Consider the following 15,166-nt stretch of genomic DNA (forward strand, 5'->3'; position numbering starts at 1 on the left):
TTTTTAAAGGATGATTCCAGCTACAAACAAAGCCTTTGTTGTAAACAACCTTGTTTCTGGAACAGGCTATGACCTCTGTGTCCTGGCAATGTGGGATGACACGGCCACGACCCTTACTGCCACCAATATTGTGGGATGCGCCCAGTTCTTCACCAAAGAAGACTACCCTCAGTGCCAGTCGATGCACAGTCAGTTCCTGGGTGGGACCATGATTCTGATCATTGGAGGCATTATTGTGGCAACTCTGTTGGTATTCATTGTAATACTCATGGTCCGCTATAAGTTCTGCAACAATTCCCAGGGGAAGATGTCTAACGTCAGCAATGTCTACTCACAGACAAATGGAGCACAACCAGTTCAGAATGGAGTCTTGCCCCAAGTCAACCCCAAAGTGGTGGTGAGAAATGAACTCATGGAGTTTAACTGTCAGTCTGCGCGGAGCAGCATCTCCTCTTCCTCCAGCTCTGCAAATAGCCGTGACTGTGATGACTATAGCCTCCAAAGTGAACAGGGCACATTGTCCAGTAAGTGGAGGCCTCCTTCCAGGTCAAAACACAATATTGACCGGCTAATGGGAGCTTTTGCCTCCCTGGAACTGAAATGTCAGAAAAAGGAGGAGATGACAGACTCCAGAACTTCCACGGTGGCCCGCCACTCGGACAAAGAGCCACTGCTGGGCCAGCCGGAGTCCAAATTTCGCAGCCTCCTCATGTTGCCTCTGGAGGGCAAAACTAAACGCAGCCATTCTTTTGACATGGGGGACTTTGCCACATCTCAGTGTTGCACCTACCCAAAAAAGATAACAAACATTTGGACAAAGAGGAGCCTCTCTGTGAACGGCATGCTTTTGCAGTATGATGACAATGACCTAACAGGGGCAAAAGGGACTTTCGGGAGCTCAGAGTGGGTAATGGAAAGCACAGTGTAAATATCAGTGTCTCCCCCCTCCTCTTCTCCCCTCATGTGTTATAAAGTGTGGTTTGCTGCAGGGCCATGCATTTGGAAAGAGAGGGGAGGAAACGTTTTCAGTTGTACTGGCCAAAAAGATAAGTAAACAAATAAGTAACAGGGATACTAAAAGAGAAAGAAGGTCATGAAATGTGAACAGGCACGTATGGCACCATTCTTGTCTGGCCCCAACTAAACCACGCGTGAATGTTTCAAGGAATTTGCTAGTTGTATTTAGCATTGCTTTCCAGAAGTTGCTCAGACTCTTGGTGAACCATCACACAGGATTAAACAAGGAGGATGAAAAGGGGTTTAACAGTACAAATGTAATTTTACAGGGTTGGTTTTTTTTTTAAAGGACACCTCTTTCTTTACTTTTAACCATAGAAATACACTTCTGCGAATATAAGACTGGTGCTAGGATATATCTGGTTGTCTTTGCAAGTGACGTTCTCAAAAATGCAGGCAGGGCATCCACAGGACAGATCAGAGCAAATTGTTCAGCATAATCTCATGGTGTTAACTGTGACATCTGGGAAAACAATACTTTTTGTTGAGTTGGCTTTTGGTTGGGATTTAATGATTTCTGTTCTGTTTTGCCTTGTTACTGCTTTTGAGTTGTTTTTTCCCCACAGCAGAAAGTATGTTTCCATGCATTTTTTGGTTTTGTTTTCAGTCTCATCAAATCCCCCAGATAAAAAGGAGGATACGTACAAAGGTCAAATTTCTGATGTTGTATAGCCCACCTCCAATATCACCCCTTTATGTCCTAGGAAAAATTAAATATAGGGGCTAATAAATTAAAAAAAAATAATCCTCTTTCTTCCATCTTCTTCATAGTCTCTGCTTGTTAATGCTTAAGGCAGATTGCAGCAGCTATTGATATCTGTAGGGGTGTTGCTATCAAAGATGGGAAAAACAGTAATCAAGATTTCCTATTAAAGGGTAAAGAAAGGGAAAACAAAAGTAGCTCCCATGAACTCTCTGCATTATGAATACCAATGGCTTCTGGCAAAGGTCACACTGTCACTCTGTTCAACCGACAAAGAAAACACAGACTTTCACCCTATTGTGGCAAAAGCACTTTGTCTGTACAGTCACCACGACACGGCTTGACTGTATCAGTAGCATCACAGGAAATGTAAGTTTTTTGTGTATTTCAGGGGATTGGGTATGTTCTCCATTAGCCAAGGAAGCCGAGTTAAATTTGTGTCTCTCAGAGCAGGGGGTCTCCCATGAGTGCCCGGCATTACAGATAGCCCTTCCCCAGTCCCCAGTGTACTCCTGCCCCCCTGTCTCTCACCCTCACTAAGGTAGTTGCTAACTAAGAACAGGAGCTCTTTAGGGCTTGTAAACTGATTCTCAAATTCGTTTTTGGGGAGCATTGCTGTGGTTGTGGAAATGCACATGGCCCACTCAGCTGACTTCATTGTCCTTAACGACTTTACTGTGATTTCCAGCATTCTGGTGGCTACTGCAACAGTCCTTTCATTTGTTTATTTATTTGTTGGATCCCAAAGATCAGCTGCTGGGAACCATTCTGAAATTGCACATTGTTACTATGATTTTGTAAAAGACATGTGGAGAAAGGGTGCAAGGCACAGAGAAAATAACACATAAAAAAACTCTATGTATATTTTTTTTAAAGGTGCAGAGATATATTGTGACATGGCTGTGTACTTGATCTTGTATTTGTCACGTTTCCTACTTGGAGTTTTAGAAAATGACATCCCTGTGATCAGAATATTTTTTCCTTTATTTTCTTTTTTTTTTTGCTACAAAATGTACAGTAAAAAACATTCTTGGGGAAAAGAAAAATACCTGTTTTTCATTTATTTGCTGTTCTGTGGTCTGCTTTGAAACCTAAGTAAGGAGCAGTAATTATTTTTTAAATTACCTTGAAAATTTAGATGTTTGCCTTCTCTTTCCCTCAAATTATCTTTGACTTCAGGATTTTAGGTATAAAGTGGGAATCAAGAAATACATACCTTCTTGGAATGCATGAGAAAAGATCTTGTAAAAAGGCATTTCACCTCTTTTTCCGTGGTTGTATTTATACAGACCTATATCACTAATGTATTTTAAACCCTGATCCAAAATCTCCAGAAATAAGAGGAAGCCTTTTAGGCTTAGGACCTGACTTTGTAGGTTTTTGCTCAGATCATTGCTCATCGCCGACATTAATATATTTAGAAGAGATCCAGTCAAACTTTGTTTGTAGCATCTTTCAAAGTCTCTGGTTTTCTCGTGCTTTCCAAGAGGAATGACACCTCTACTGCCAGAATCTACATCATCCAACTGTCCAGATGGCACCTTCATATTAACCATTAATGACATTTACATTTATATTGTACTGAAGACTCTTAAAGACGTTCATGTAATTATTTTCTTTTCCTTGTTACACTGTGGTGCGGTTGGACTTTTTATTACATTGCTACTTTGCTTTGAACACGATATCTGGGTTGTTTTTAATTTAGCTGTTGAGTTCATCGTCAATATTAGTAGCATATGCAGCCCTGAATTTTCAAAAGCAATATCCTATACTATTTTCTTTATTAAAAAGGAAAACGTCCCTTTCACTTTCTCATACAAGATTAGAGGAAGTAAGCCAACAGATGCTGTTTTAAAATAATGGATAGTTGCCAAAGAACCCAGGTAATAAAGTCCACAATCTAACAGCTGCATTTATTACTGTTAATCATGATTTTAATTCATTTAGGTTTAATGAATGAGGCTCAATCCACATCAGCAAATTTGCAAATACTGAGCAAAATGAAACGAGTGCCCAGCAATTACCTTTGGTGCTCACAGCATTTGGGAGGAAGAGGACTCAGGGACTCATAAGTGAGGCAGAGCGCCCCACGGCAAGTCAGCAAGTGGCCGGCACTGAGAGGGATGGAGCCAGCCTGGCGTGGTGGTGCCAGTGCCTGGGCACCTGCTGGGTTGTGATCATCCTTCAGGTGCCACCAGCCACTGCCCTGCTTACACAGCTGGCCAAGCAGACTTCTGAAATTATCCTGTGGCTTCCCCTTTACCACTCTGAGAGCTGCTGAAGACAGCTCTGTGTTTTGGGTTACATCCTGAATCCATGCCCTAATTGCTAATGCACAAGTGTGACCCCAGGGTCCTCCACACACAATCTGACCAATCTCTACCTTGCCTTTGTTTTGACTCCATTTTCATGTGTGCACCTCACTCAGCATCTCTGGATTTGATTATTTTTCTGTAATGCTGCTGCGTGGTAGGGATACTTCCTTGCTCCACTTCTGAGTGCAACTGTATGTCAGTGGCTGGTGAAATGATATATAGATATCCACTTACCTGGGTGTAATAAATATTTTCACACATCATTGAGGAGCTGAGCTAGCTCCAATGGCCTAGTCCCCTGGTCTCACAACCCTACACTGAGATATTTATACAGGCCTCAAGTAACTGCGCTGTCTCACAAATTAACATGTGGGTAGTGCAACGTGCAGCTGCACCAACTGTGCTTCAGATGGAAGTGTCAGGTAGAGCAGACAGTAAGGAGGACAACAAAGATCAACAAGAGCCTTCTGAAAGAGAAGCTTGGGAAATTAAAGGTGCTACAGACTTGTGAAGGCTGTGGGAATAATTAGACAACTGCGTATGCGTATGTAACCCCTGTAAGTTAATTTTTTTGACATGTTTTATAATAGTGGAATAAGCTTTTTTTCTAAAAATATATGCTATTTACTTGAAAGAACAGGATATGATTCCACTGTGAAATTCTGCACACAGTTAGTCCTGCTAAAAACACCAACCCAAATCCCCAAAATATCATCGTGGAGACTATTAAACAAGATGACAAAATGGAAATTTCTGAAATTAGTGATGATGTGGATTTCATTTGATGTCTGCTAGGAACCAAATGGTTGTATGAAATGAAAATAAAAGTGTGTGTGCGAGTGTTTGTCTGTGTATGTATATATGTGTAGTAAAGCAAACCATACTATTTGCTTACAGTTTATATCATCCTTACAGATTTCATGAATTGGAAAATATTTCTGGTTTCAAATGTCTTTTCTGAGTTTGCCAGCTCTAGAGAACAGCAACCAATTTGCTTTCCCCTTATCCTTAGAGGAAGATAACCTTTTATTTGTCTCCAAACTACACCCAGTACTTGGTTACAATTTGGGTTAATTCATTTGTAAAGCAATGCATAACAACAAAGCAATGAAAGGTGCCTCTGCCCTGCATGATGCAAGACTGAAAAGGTGGTAGCTTTTCCTTTGCTGAACATGTTTATATCCCACACCATGGGACTGATCTGCTCTGGAAACAGAAGAAAATAATATTCCAAAAGACTGCTTGTTTCATTCCCACTCTTCACCCAGCAAAGGGTTGCAAAGACAGATGACCAAAAAGAGCCCTTGGAGGTCCCTGAGAGAGTGCAATAAATGCAGCAATTTAAACACTTTCTAACCTGGAGGCCAATGAATAATTCCACCTGATAACAAGAAAATATTTTAGTCTTTGAATAGCTTGAACGTCACAGCTGTTTGCAATGCTTTCTACCCATTAACCCGTGGGTAACCCACAGCACGCCATATGGTGCATGCAGCACCCCCTTCTACCCCTTGCAGCCTATTTGTCTGGAACCTTTTCTCAGTGACTCTCTCCCCTATGTGTTCAGTGTTTGTAATACAATACTTGGGCAATTCTGGATGTGTAATAATATTCTGGATGTGGAATTAACAAGTGATGTTACTAACGTCTTATATGTTTCACCTTTAAATTCCCCTAAACATGATGAGGGAATCCCTCCGAAAACATTAAATTAGGTTTGGTTTTAGGCTGTAGGCCAGATGAAAACTAGATCAAAGAGTACATTGAAACTCTTGCTTTCAATACAGGAATTTTATGTTCTGCAGTATGTTTTCCTTGTCCTACTTAATTACTGCTTAATCCCCAAAGGTACAACATTCCCTAGCATCAGCTGTCAAAAGGCCCTAGTATACGAAACAGTGCCAGATGCTTATTCCCGGTATTACACTCCCAACAGATGGCAAATGCCAGAGATATAAATATACATCCAGCTATAGATATATCAGCAAGTGTGTGCATTTGCATTCATGCATACATGTTCATGTGAACACATGCACACATGTACATGTTGTGCTCTTTAACTGGTTTGTGATGTATAGATTTCCTAGTTTGGTAATAAAGGAACATTTACATTTTTTATGAAATACTAATGGGAGAAATAGAGAACAGAAACGTTCTCTTTCTAGGAAGCAGATTGGTTGATAATCTGCATCTCATCGCAGCTGAGAAAGTTCAGTTCTTCAAATGAACTTAACTGGAGGTGAAAGGATTCATTTGTTTCATATGACAACAGCAAAGGATCAACTTCTATGTTAGGGCATTTATTCACCTGATTCTCCCATCACATTCTGCAGATAAGTCTCCTGTCAATGAGAAGTCATGTTTTGCAGGGAGGCAAGCAGCCGTAGGGAGCTACTGTTCTGCATTCACTGCCCCTGTTTGTGCTCTTAAATGTGCTGACAATGTTGTGCTTTAGTCTGTTAGTTGGTGTGTTTTTTGGGAGAGGGCGGCATCACATGTTATACTCAGTCACATGAGGAACCTGGACACAAGGCTAGAGAAACTAGTGGGAAACAGAAACATTGAAAATCAATGGCCTGTGCTAGGAGAAAGTAAATCCTGACTTTAAAATCCATAAATCTTAGTTCGGAAATAGGAGAGGAAAATGCTCCATTAGTTACCTGTACAGTTACACAGGTGGGCATCAACTTACGGTTAAAGTTGCTCAGCCATGTTTGCCCATAATATTTTTCATGCAGTGAGAAATCGAATGGATGTCTTTTGTGACACTTTTCAAGTTCCTTCTGTGGGACTAGTTTATTTTAAAAGTATTAATACTCCTATCCTCTTCCCTGCAATAAACAATGCAGGAATATTTTAATACTGAGCAGTTAATTACCACTTGTACCATTTATGAGCCAAATCACAAGATGGGTGTCTGCACAGGAAAAAAAGAGGCTGTTGTTTCAGGGAGTTGGTCCTCTTTGCCAATGTTATTGGTACACCAGTATGAAATGTAGGATCTGAGAAGGCATAGGCAGGGCTACATGCGGTGAAATGTCTACTTTTTACCTTGTGGTAGTGAGGCTTAAACAGAAATCCAGAGAGTGGATGTGTTAATCTTCCTTGCTTTGAACATGACTCAGAGATGTGAAACTTCAAATAATTAGGCTCATAAATCTGATGTACCATAGACAGAAAAATGGCACTCATTGGACTGATGTGATCCAAGTGTTCTTGCAGCAGAGTTGCGTGCTGGTCACCGGTGGAACTGGTGTCACGCACAAAGGCTGGGCCTGGTGAAGCGGGATCCCCAGGATGGGTTCGCTGCACAGGTCACAGCACGGACAGGAGGCATGGCGATGTAGGAACATGTTAGACCTGGCTAGTCCAATAAATTGTTCTTATCCTAGTATCCTGTGATAGTGTTCAACACTAGTTACTTCAGAGAAAGTACCTTCAGGAAAACTTCAGAAAGCTCTGTCCCAAAGCCTGGTGGGCTGGGAGTCCTTATCTTATTCTGCATAAGGAAGCAAAAAATTTCTTCCAAAATTCACAACCCGACAAAGCACAACTCAGAACTAAAACTGGGGAAAGAACGAGCTCTGAATGACTCCTCCTGTTTTGGAGTTTCTGCCTCTGAGACAGTCAAGCCTGACTTAAAAAAAAAGACAGTCCTTGTCATGTGAGACTGGGTTACCTGAGGAGCTTGGAAATGGACAGGTGAGCATTTACACAGATGATGAGAACATTCCTCATTTGCAAGAAGGCCAGAGTGCACCTCCTGTGTGTCTCATTGTCCCTAAACGCAGACCAAAGTGCACAGCAACAGCAACAACATTAAAACCAGTAGCAACTTCATCAAATATGAAACTCTGCCATATGCAAAAAAAAACCCACCATCACCTCAAAAAGTGCCTTTCGCACGTGGTTTTGAGAAACAAAAGACCAGATATTTTCTTTTCCATTCAAATACCCCTCTGGGTATGCATATAATACAAAATTTGTATAGAAAAAAGTTCCCATCTTCCAAGAGACCACTGCACCGTATCAGGTTGTGTAGTAATATTTGGAGATGAAACAGGAAACACTTGGTATAGCACCAATTTGATCCTATGAAACTAAATGTCTCTAGATTTAAGGTCAGTAGAAGATATTATCTTATCTGTCTTCCTGTTTAATACAAGCCATAAGATGATGGCTTTCTGTTGAAGAAACCCCAGCGGGATTGTGGACCTTTAAAGTCAGATTGTGAGGCCAGTGCAAAGCTCAGTAGGTGCATGAAAATGCAAACAGTCCTGGGGCCATGAGTACAAATAGTTTTAACAGCTGCCAGAGAGCCTCAGCTTGCTGTACGGTTGGGCTGCTACACAAACACATCCAAAACAGCTACACAGACTCAAATGATTGAACTGTAACTGTCGATAATATGCTGAGTGTTGGCTAATGGTTAGCATTGGTTAGAAGTCACGAATACAAATGAGAGCAACACAGCTTTGGCTGCAACTTCTGGGCTACAGTTATCTGTGTGCCACTGGGTGCCCAAATCACAGCGCTGCTGCTGGCCTTGGTCACGCAGAGTCTGAGGGTCAGAGCCACCTGGGTTGGACTTGTCCACAAAGACCACCAAGCATGACCTTGAATGAGGTTCAGGAACTTGTCCCACCTTGGGGAATGTAGGTTACAGATCCCTCCAGGACCTCAGTCCAGAAGGAGGCCCCCCACTTCTGCCATCTAGATCAGCCTGTGACAGCTTGAGTTTATTTGAGAGGAAAGGACCATACATCTCTAGCCTGGCCTTCCGGGACCCATCACCTTTCCCCCCCAAGTTTCATTCCTCCTCCGTTCCCTTTCTTCACTGATTTATCATTTGATTTCAGGCAAGAGGCTATTTTTTATCTACCATACACCTCAGCCCAGCTGGTGCTGTGAAGTAACTGCACACCACAGGAGAATGGGCAGGCTGAATATGGCTGATGTGCTTTCTGGCCATACTCCTTTCTCAGTTACCCTGCTGCAACTTTGCTGTTGACTACAGTGACTGATGATTACAATTACAGTTGTTTGAATTATTCAGTGTAACAAGACGATCAGATAAACTGAGCTCCTTCATCACTCACAAACTGAGGACCCGAATTTCCTGAAAGGTATCTGTCATCCTTCAGTGTTCTCCCAATAGGTGGCATGAACACAGTTCAATACTGGGGGACCTTGCTACCTTTTCACTCCTGATTAGTAGTTCGGGGATGGCCATTTCGGGATGATTTCTTCAGAACAACCACAAAACAAACAAATTAATTGACCATAAATACATTGACTAAACAGACCCATTGGTTTGTCACTGTTCCAGCAGGAGACAAAGTATAGCCCTTAGGAATATCAAACTGGTGACCCAGTTTTCAAACAGCTAAAAGGTATTACTATGTCAGGTATGTTAGATTTACTGTTAATGCCACTGTGTTTAAATTGTATCTGGCATTAATATGGATGACATCTGGTGAAGAGCTTCAGAATTAATCTCTAGGACAGGTGACCTGGATCTCATTTTAGTGAGGAGAGGATCTCATATCCTTCAGGTGCCTCATCCTCTCCTGGATATTTTTGAGAATCTGCTCTATCTGTTTAATGAGCTAATTACTGTTTATATTTATTGTATATATCTATATAACTTCATCCCTATAAATGTAAAAAGAGTGCAGCGTGGCATGTTCCCATTATCCGTACTACTTGTGGTGGGTGTAGATGGACCGTACTGCTGTTCAGAAAGAAATCCTGTACATTAGACCAAATATCCTCCAAAATCCACCAGGGTAAATCTCCAGTCTTTCAAGAATGGATTCATTTTGAGTTTATACCCCAAGCACAAACTGGAGTGGGACAATATTAGAGCTAAATATGAAATAACTCGATAGAAATATTCACATATGCTTTCTGCACAAAACTTCAACCCCAAATGTGCTGAACAGAGGTTGATCTGCACTCTTCTTGTCTTAACCTGCCTCATAACCCCCAGTATAATCCAGCCAGTGCTAGAGACCTGTAAAATTATAGCAGTTCTACAGGTCTAAATTTTTTTCTCCTTTTCTATCATCCTCAGCTCACCCAGTAGGATTTGTTTAGCAGCCCTTCCCAAAACAGCTGGGGGATAGTCTTTTCCTGCACTGGTAAGAGTCTCTCTTAGCTGTTTTGTTCCCTGTCATTTTTTACCTGGTACAAAGCAGCTGATGAGGGAATGAGGCTCTCTTTACCACCCCTGTTGGTGAAAATCCAGCCAGACTCAAAATGTGTTTGGGACCAGTGTGGTTTGTCTATCCCATGTTATCTTCAACTCATAAATATTTATGTCAGTTATTTTTCATTCATATGACTACATGGGGAATGGTCTTTCTACCACTGCCTGTATTAGCATACAGTACTCCCACATGAGTACAAGTATTCTTCATTCGTTATTTGCTGTTCATCATGTCTTCTTCATTACTTGGCCATAGCAAGGGACTAGAAGTAATAACATTTGATCTACCACAAATAGCTACATAGCTGAAATTAGCAATATAATCACAAATCCTAGAATAAAATGTCTTTCATCAAAATTATGTGCAAATGAGACTAAGATTTGCTAATATTAGGGTAGGTCAGAAGCAATTCATGAATGAAAACACAACAACAACAAAACAAATCAAATTCATTAGATGATTTATTTGGAAAATGTAAGTCTAAGAGCTTTAATGGTGAGTTAAAGTGGAAATGATGATGTTTCCTGAACTGCACAGCATCTACTCCATATACAGTCAGAGCAAAAAAGTCAGCTGTGAGGCTGACATAGAGTTATAGCATGCAGTTTGCAACCCAACACTGTATTATTTCTAAAAGGGTTGTGAAATTCCTGAAGGAGGAATGCAATTGCCAGAACAGGGATTAACTAATAATAATTAATCACATTTGAATCCTAATTGGAAAGGCATTTCCTTAATGTCCGTTATGGAAGGGAAAAGGAAGGTACTGTATTTAAAAGAGTTTTGAAACAAATAAATAAATAAAAAAAGCTGAGAGCGGATTTGCAATCCAGGCCTAATGCTCAGTTTGCTCCTAGTCTCCAGATTATAGGAGATTATCACGGATCAAACCCCTTTAACAGAAAAGAACCTTTTAAATCCGCCTCAGCATTGCCCTTATTAGGAACGAAGGAGAGAGGCTCCTTCCACTGGGAGGAAAGAAGCCCTTAATTCATGGCTTGTTAGAAGAAAGGCGCTTGCTTCAGCACCGAACCAGGTTAGTTATGGCCCTAATTTACCCAGCAGCATGTCGTCCTGGTGGAAAGGACGACACCTTTAAGTAATAATGAACAAGTGTGCGTCGACAGAATAATAATCATGGATTGAAAAGGTTACAGCAGAGAAGGTGGTAAAGCTAAGTGCCTGCTTTTATTCCACTGGGTGCCATAATATCAGGAGTCGGGAGCTGCACTTACAATATAAAATAACATTAGTGTGGTAATTAGGACTTAATGGTTTGTGGAGAGAACTCTGCAAGACTTTATAAAAACATCCAAATTAGTCGGTATTCAAGTTTTACTTCACTCTCTTTCTTTTCTGGCTGTATTGTCATCTCCCTCAGAGGCAGAGTTCTCTTAAAACATAGTGAAGAAATGCTAGAGGCATCAAGGCAACTTCTCAGTTTGTATATATGGGTACAATTTCAAGGACACTTCTGCCAATTTATCCCAACTGAAGAATCTGGCCTAGGGTGCCTAAGAATAAAATTGCTGACCTAGAAAAACTCATTGTCTCAAGTGAGCAGACAAAAACAAATCACTAGGTATATATTGACCTGGTCTCCTATTCACAACATTTTGACCTCTCTTAAGCTGCATGAGACATCTAGCCTCAGTGTTTAAAAATCACTACAGACAGCCTACAACACTTAGAAAAGCATGACTCAAATGGGAGGCTTTTGAGTGAATTCAAACCACACAAATTTTGTTAGGACCTTCCCTTGGCCCAAGAAGTAGGAGATCACCCAGATTTGTGGGAGATAATCTGCATTTTTTACAGTTCTCCTGGTTTCTTGGGGGTCCTTGCCACAATGATAGCAGGGTGCCAATGGCCTGGCAGTGCTAGGCTTGGCAGGAAAATGTGGAGTAAGAGCACATGGAAATTTCTCCATATGTGCGGGATAGGAGGCAGGCAAAAAGGGGGCTTGGTTTTTTGCAGTCAACTGCATGGCACAAGATTTTTACCTTCTGTGAAAATATGTTTCTTCAATAGTCTTCATGTATGGTATGCATTCAGCACATCAAACAAACAGTGCCCTACAGAGTGCTTAAATCTCAGGCACCAAAGCGAAAGTAAACCAGCACTGTCTCCATTCCTGCCTGACCATTGCACAGTTCTGATGCTGTCTGGAGACTGGATTTACACATAGTCCTCAGATCACCGGTAGCAACAGAAAGACTCCAGCTGATTTGCTTGGGCATTTCCTTAAACTTACAGTAAGAGCTGACAGAAATGAAGTATGGCATCGCCTCTTCATTGATCTCTCTTCCCTTTTCTTTCACACACATACAAAGTTTCTGTTTCAATTTATTATGCTTCTTACCTCTGGTAGATATATTTATAAGACTATATATTTTCTGTCTGAGACTGAAAGCTCAGAGACCAAACAGGTCTGTATCGATCCACGTACTGACAGTGCAACTGTTCTATTAGTTCCAAGGAAGATTTCAAACCACTCCTTTCCTTTTAGGATACCTTTTATGTAGGTTTAGTGCAAAACAAAAATCGATACATATGTGCAGGTTTTTGTTTGCTTTCTTGCACTATGCCTATGAAAATATACAGGTGATTTGGAAATGTCTGGAATAAAACCAACCTTGATAAATAAAACTATGCGTGCATTCATATGTACATATATACATACATACACACACACATATATAATAATTCTGTCAGTCTCCACTGCCAGTGTGTTGAAGTATTTCCATGGCATTTTCATTTTTCTGCACCAAAGAAAAGTAAAATGGTCAAGGTCACAGAAGGGGACAGTGTCAGATGTGAGAGACTGACTGCAGATGCACTGCACTAAAAGCTGTCTCTCTCCAGTGCTGATTGCGCTGATCCTTCCTTACTAAATATCAGGGACTGTATTCATCACTGCTTCTTTATTACCCATACACTTCATTCCCATTAGATGCATGCCTCTTTTTAAAAGAAACAAGAACTTCAGACACTACCCCTAACAACCCTTTAGGTATATTTTCCTTCTTCATTTCAGTGGTGACTGGGTACCTAAAAAGATTCAGGGATCAGGATCCTAGTTTTGCTGCAATACCAGCGTGAGTCAGGTCAGTATGAGACAGGAAAACGAGAATACAGCAAGATGGGGCAGGAGAAGCCAGCTTATCGACTCGTGGGTGCAGCAGTGGCACTTTGCATAGGTCTCCTCACCTTCACATCTCACACATCCCTGTTACCACATGTCATCACATATCTGCAGTTGGCAGTGCTTCTGGCAGGCTCCTCACTGCAGCTCCCTCCACTGCATATCCAAGATGCTGAAGGGAGGGAATGGGAAATTCTGCTATATTCAACTAAAATGGAGTGACTTGAGAATCAGGGGTGCCTTTTAGGACAGCTGCTCCCTAATAGCTCTCCTGCTATGCAGCCATGAAGAACCTACCCAGGTTACATTCTTTTCAGATTTAGAGAGTGTTTTACAGAGGTACAAGTAAGAGTTTGCTTGTGTGTTAGGCTTGGTTTACATGATTTTCCCATGACTTTCTTCCCTTCCACACTGTGGGGCAGAAGAGTGAAATTAAACTCAACAGCAATAAACGCATTGCATTAGTGTTGGATCTCTGAGTTCATCCCCACCTGGTGCATTAGAATTTGAATATTTAATTACTGAGTTTATCCTTTTCTCAGATACACCTTTTAACGTGGTATTCTGCTCTTCATTCTGTTTGCTGTGTGGGAAACGTAATCTCTTAAATTGATATATACTTACACATATATATGGCCAATATATGCTTTTGAGTGGATGCCTCTGAAGTGGGAGGGATTTATGTGTTAAATACCAAAGAATTGTGCTCCTGACTGATCTCTGAATCAAGGAAAACAAAGTAGGTTTGTCCAACACAATCACTTGCAAATTATCTCACAGGGGAGCGGTGGGGGTCGACTCCTAGAGCAGAGAAAGGTAGATTTGTTGAGTCTCCGGGAATTTGAATGTGTCTTCTTGTTAATACCTTAGGCACAAACTCCCTTTGTCATTGCTGGGATAGCAGTTGAACAGAGTGATATTTGGGTAACCCATAGGGAGGGGGACCTGGTAGAGGGGACAGAAGATGCACTTAGTTTCCCTCCTTCAGTCCATAACATTGTGAGAGCGGTTAGCTGAGGAAAGAGAACAAACACAGTCTGGTGGCCCATGCTCAGCACTGCAGCATGCTAGTGACAGAGGATATACATTTACAGCTTGTATTTAATGCAGCAATAGCCATTCATGCAGAAATATCAAGATTTCGTTGTCCAGTGTATCACAAAACACTGATTACCCAGAAAACTGTCTCCCATCCTTTGGGTTAATGACCATGTTATCATGTCATATTTGTGGTCCCATAGTACTGAATCCAGTATATTTAGACCTATTGGAAAAGCTGGACCTGGTGCATGAATCAAGAAGCCCACTGTCCTAACAGGAGGGACTCTCTAATCAAACCTTATTCATGTTTTTTCAATTTTGCATTATGATCACTTTCTTGTTAGGACAGAGAGGGCCTTTAAAAATGTATCTAGGCCACCTAATTGTGAAGATAAATAAAGAATAAGATTTACAAAAGCATCTAGATTATTGAGTCTGATTGCTTTTCAAATCTCTAAATCCAGGAGGTGATCCACAAAGTATTTAACACTTTAGACATCTCATTGTTCATCTATATCTGTCTCCTGGTCTCATTTTTCATGTCCTCAATGCTATAGGAATAGGAGACTTAAAAAAACTGTCTTGTCTCCCTAGTCTTTGGCCACTGTTAGCATTCCTGTTCTGTTGGAGCAAGGGATTTTTTTTTTCCCTCCAAGACAAAGATCATAAACACACTTAAATTTTGTGGAATAGCTGACCTTACTCTGAACAATTAATGACCAAAATCATAAAG

The 15,166-nt window shown here is 41.1% G+C and overlaps 1 protein-coding gene across 1 annotated transcript in view; it reads left to right on the forward strand.

The window, feature by feature from the left end:
* The window catches only part of LRFN2 (leucine rich repeat and fibronectin type III domain containing 2), a 41,530-nt gene extending 40,073 nt beyond the window's left edge, over window positions 1-1,457 (forward strand). Inside the window, exon 2 of the mRNA XM_050894161.1 lies at window positions 10-1,457. Coding sequence (XP_050750118.1) covers window positions 10-928 — 919 coding nt within the window. The 3' untranslated portion in view covers window positions 929-1,457. The remainder of the gene's footprint in view (window positions 1-9) is intronic.
* Window positions 1,458-15,166: the final 13,709 nt, after the last annotated feature.

This window comes from Gymnogyps californianus, chromosome 3 (genome assembly GCF_018139145.2).
Source record: "Gymnogyps californianus isolate 813 chromosome 3, ASM1813914v2, whole genome shotgun sequence".
In the NCBI taxonomy this organism is placed as follows: domain Eukaryota; kingdom Metazoa; phylum Chordata; class Aves; order Accipitriformes; family Cathartidae; genus Gymnogyps; species Gymnogyps californianus.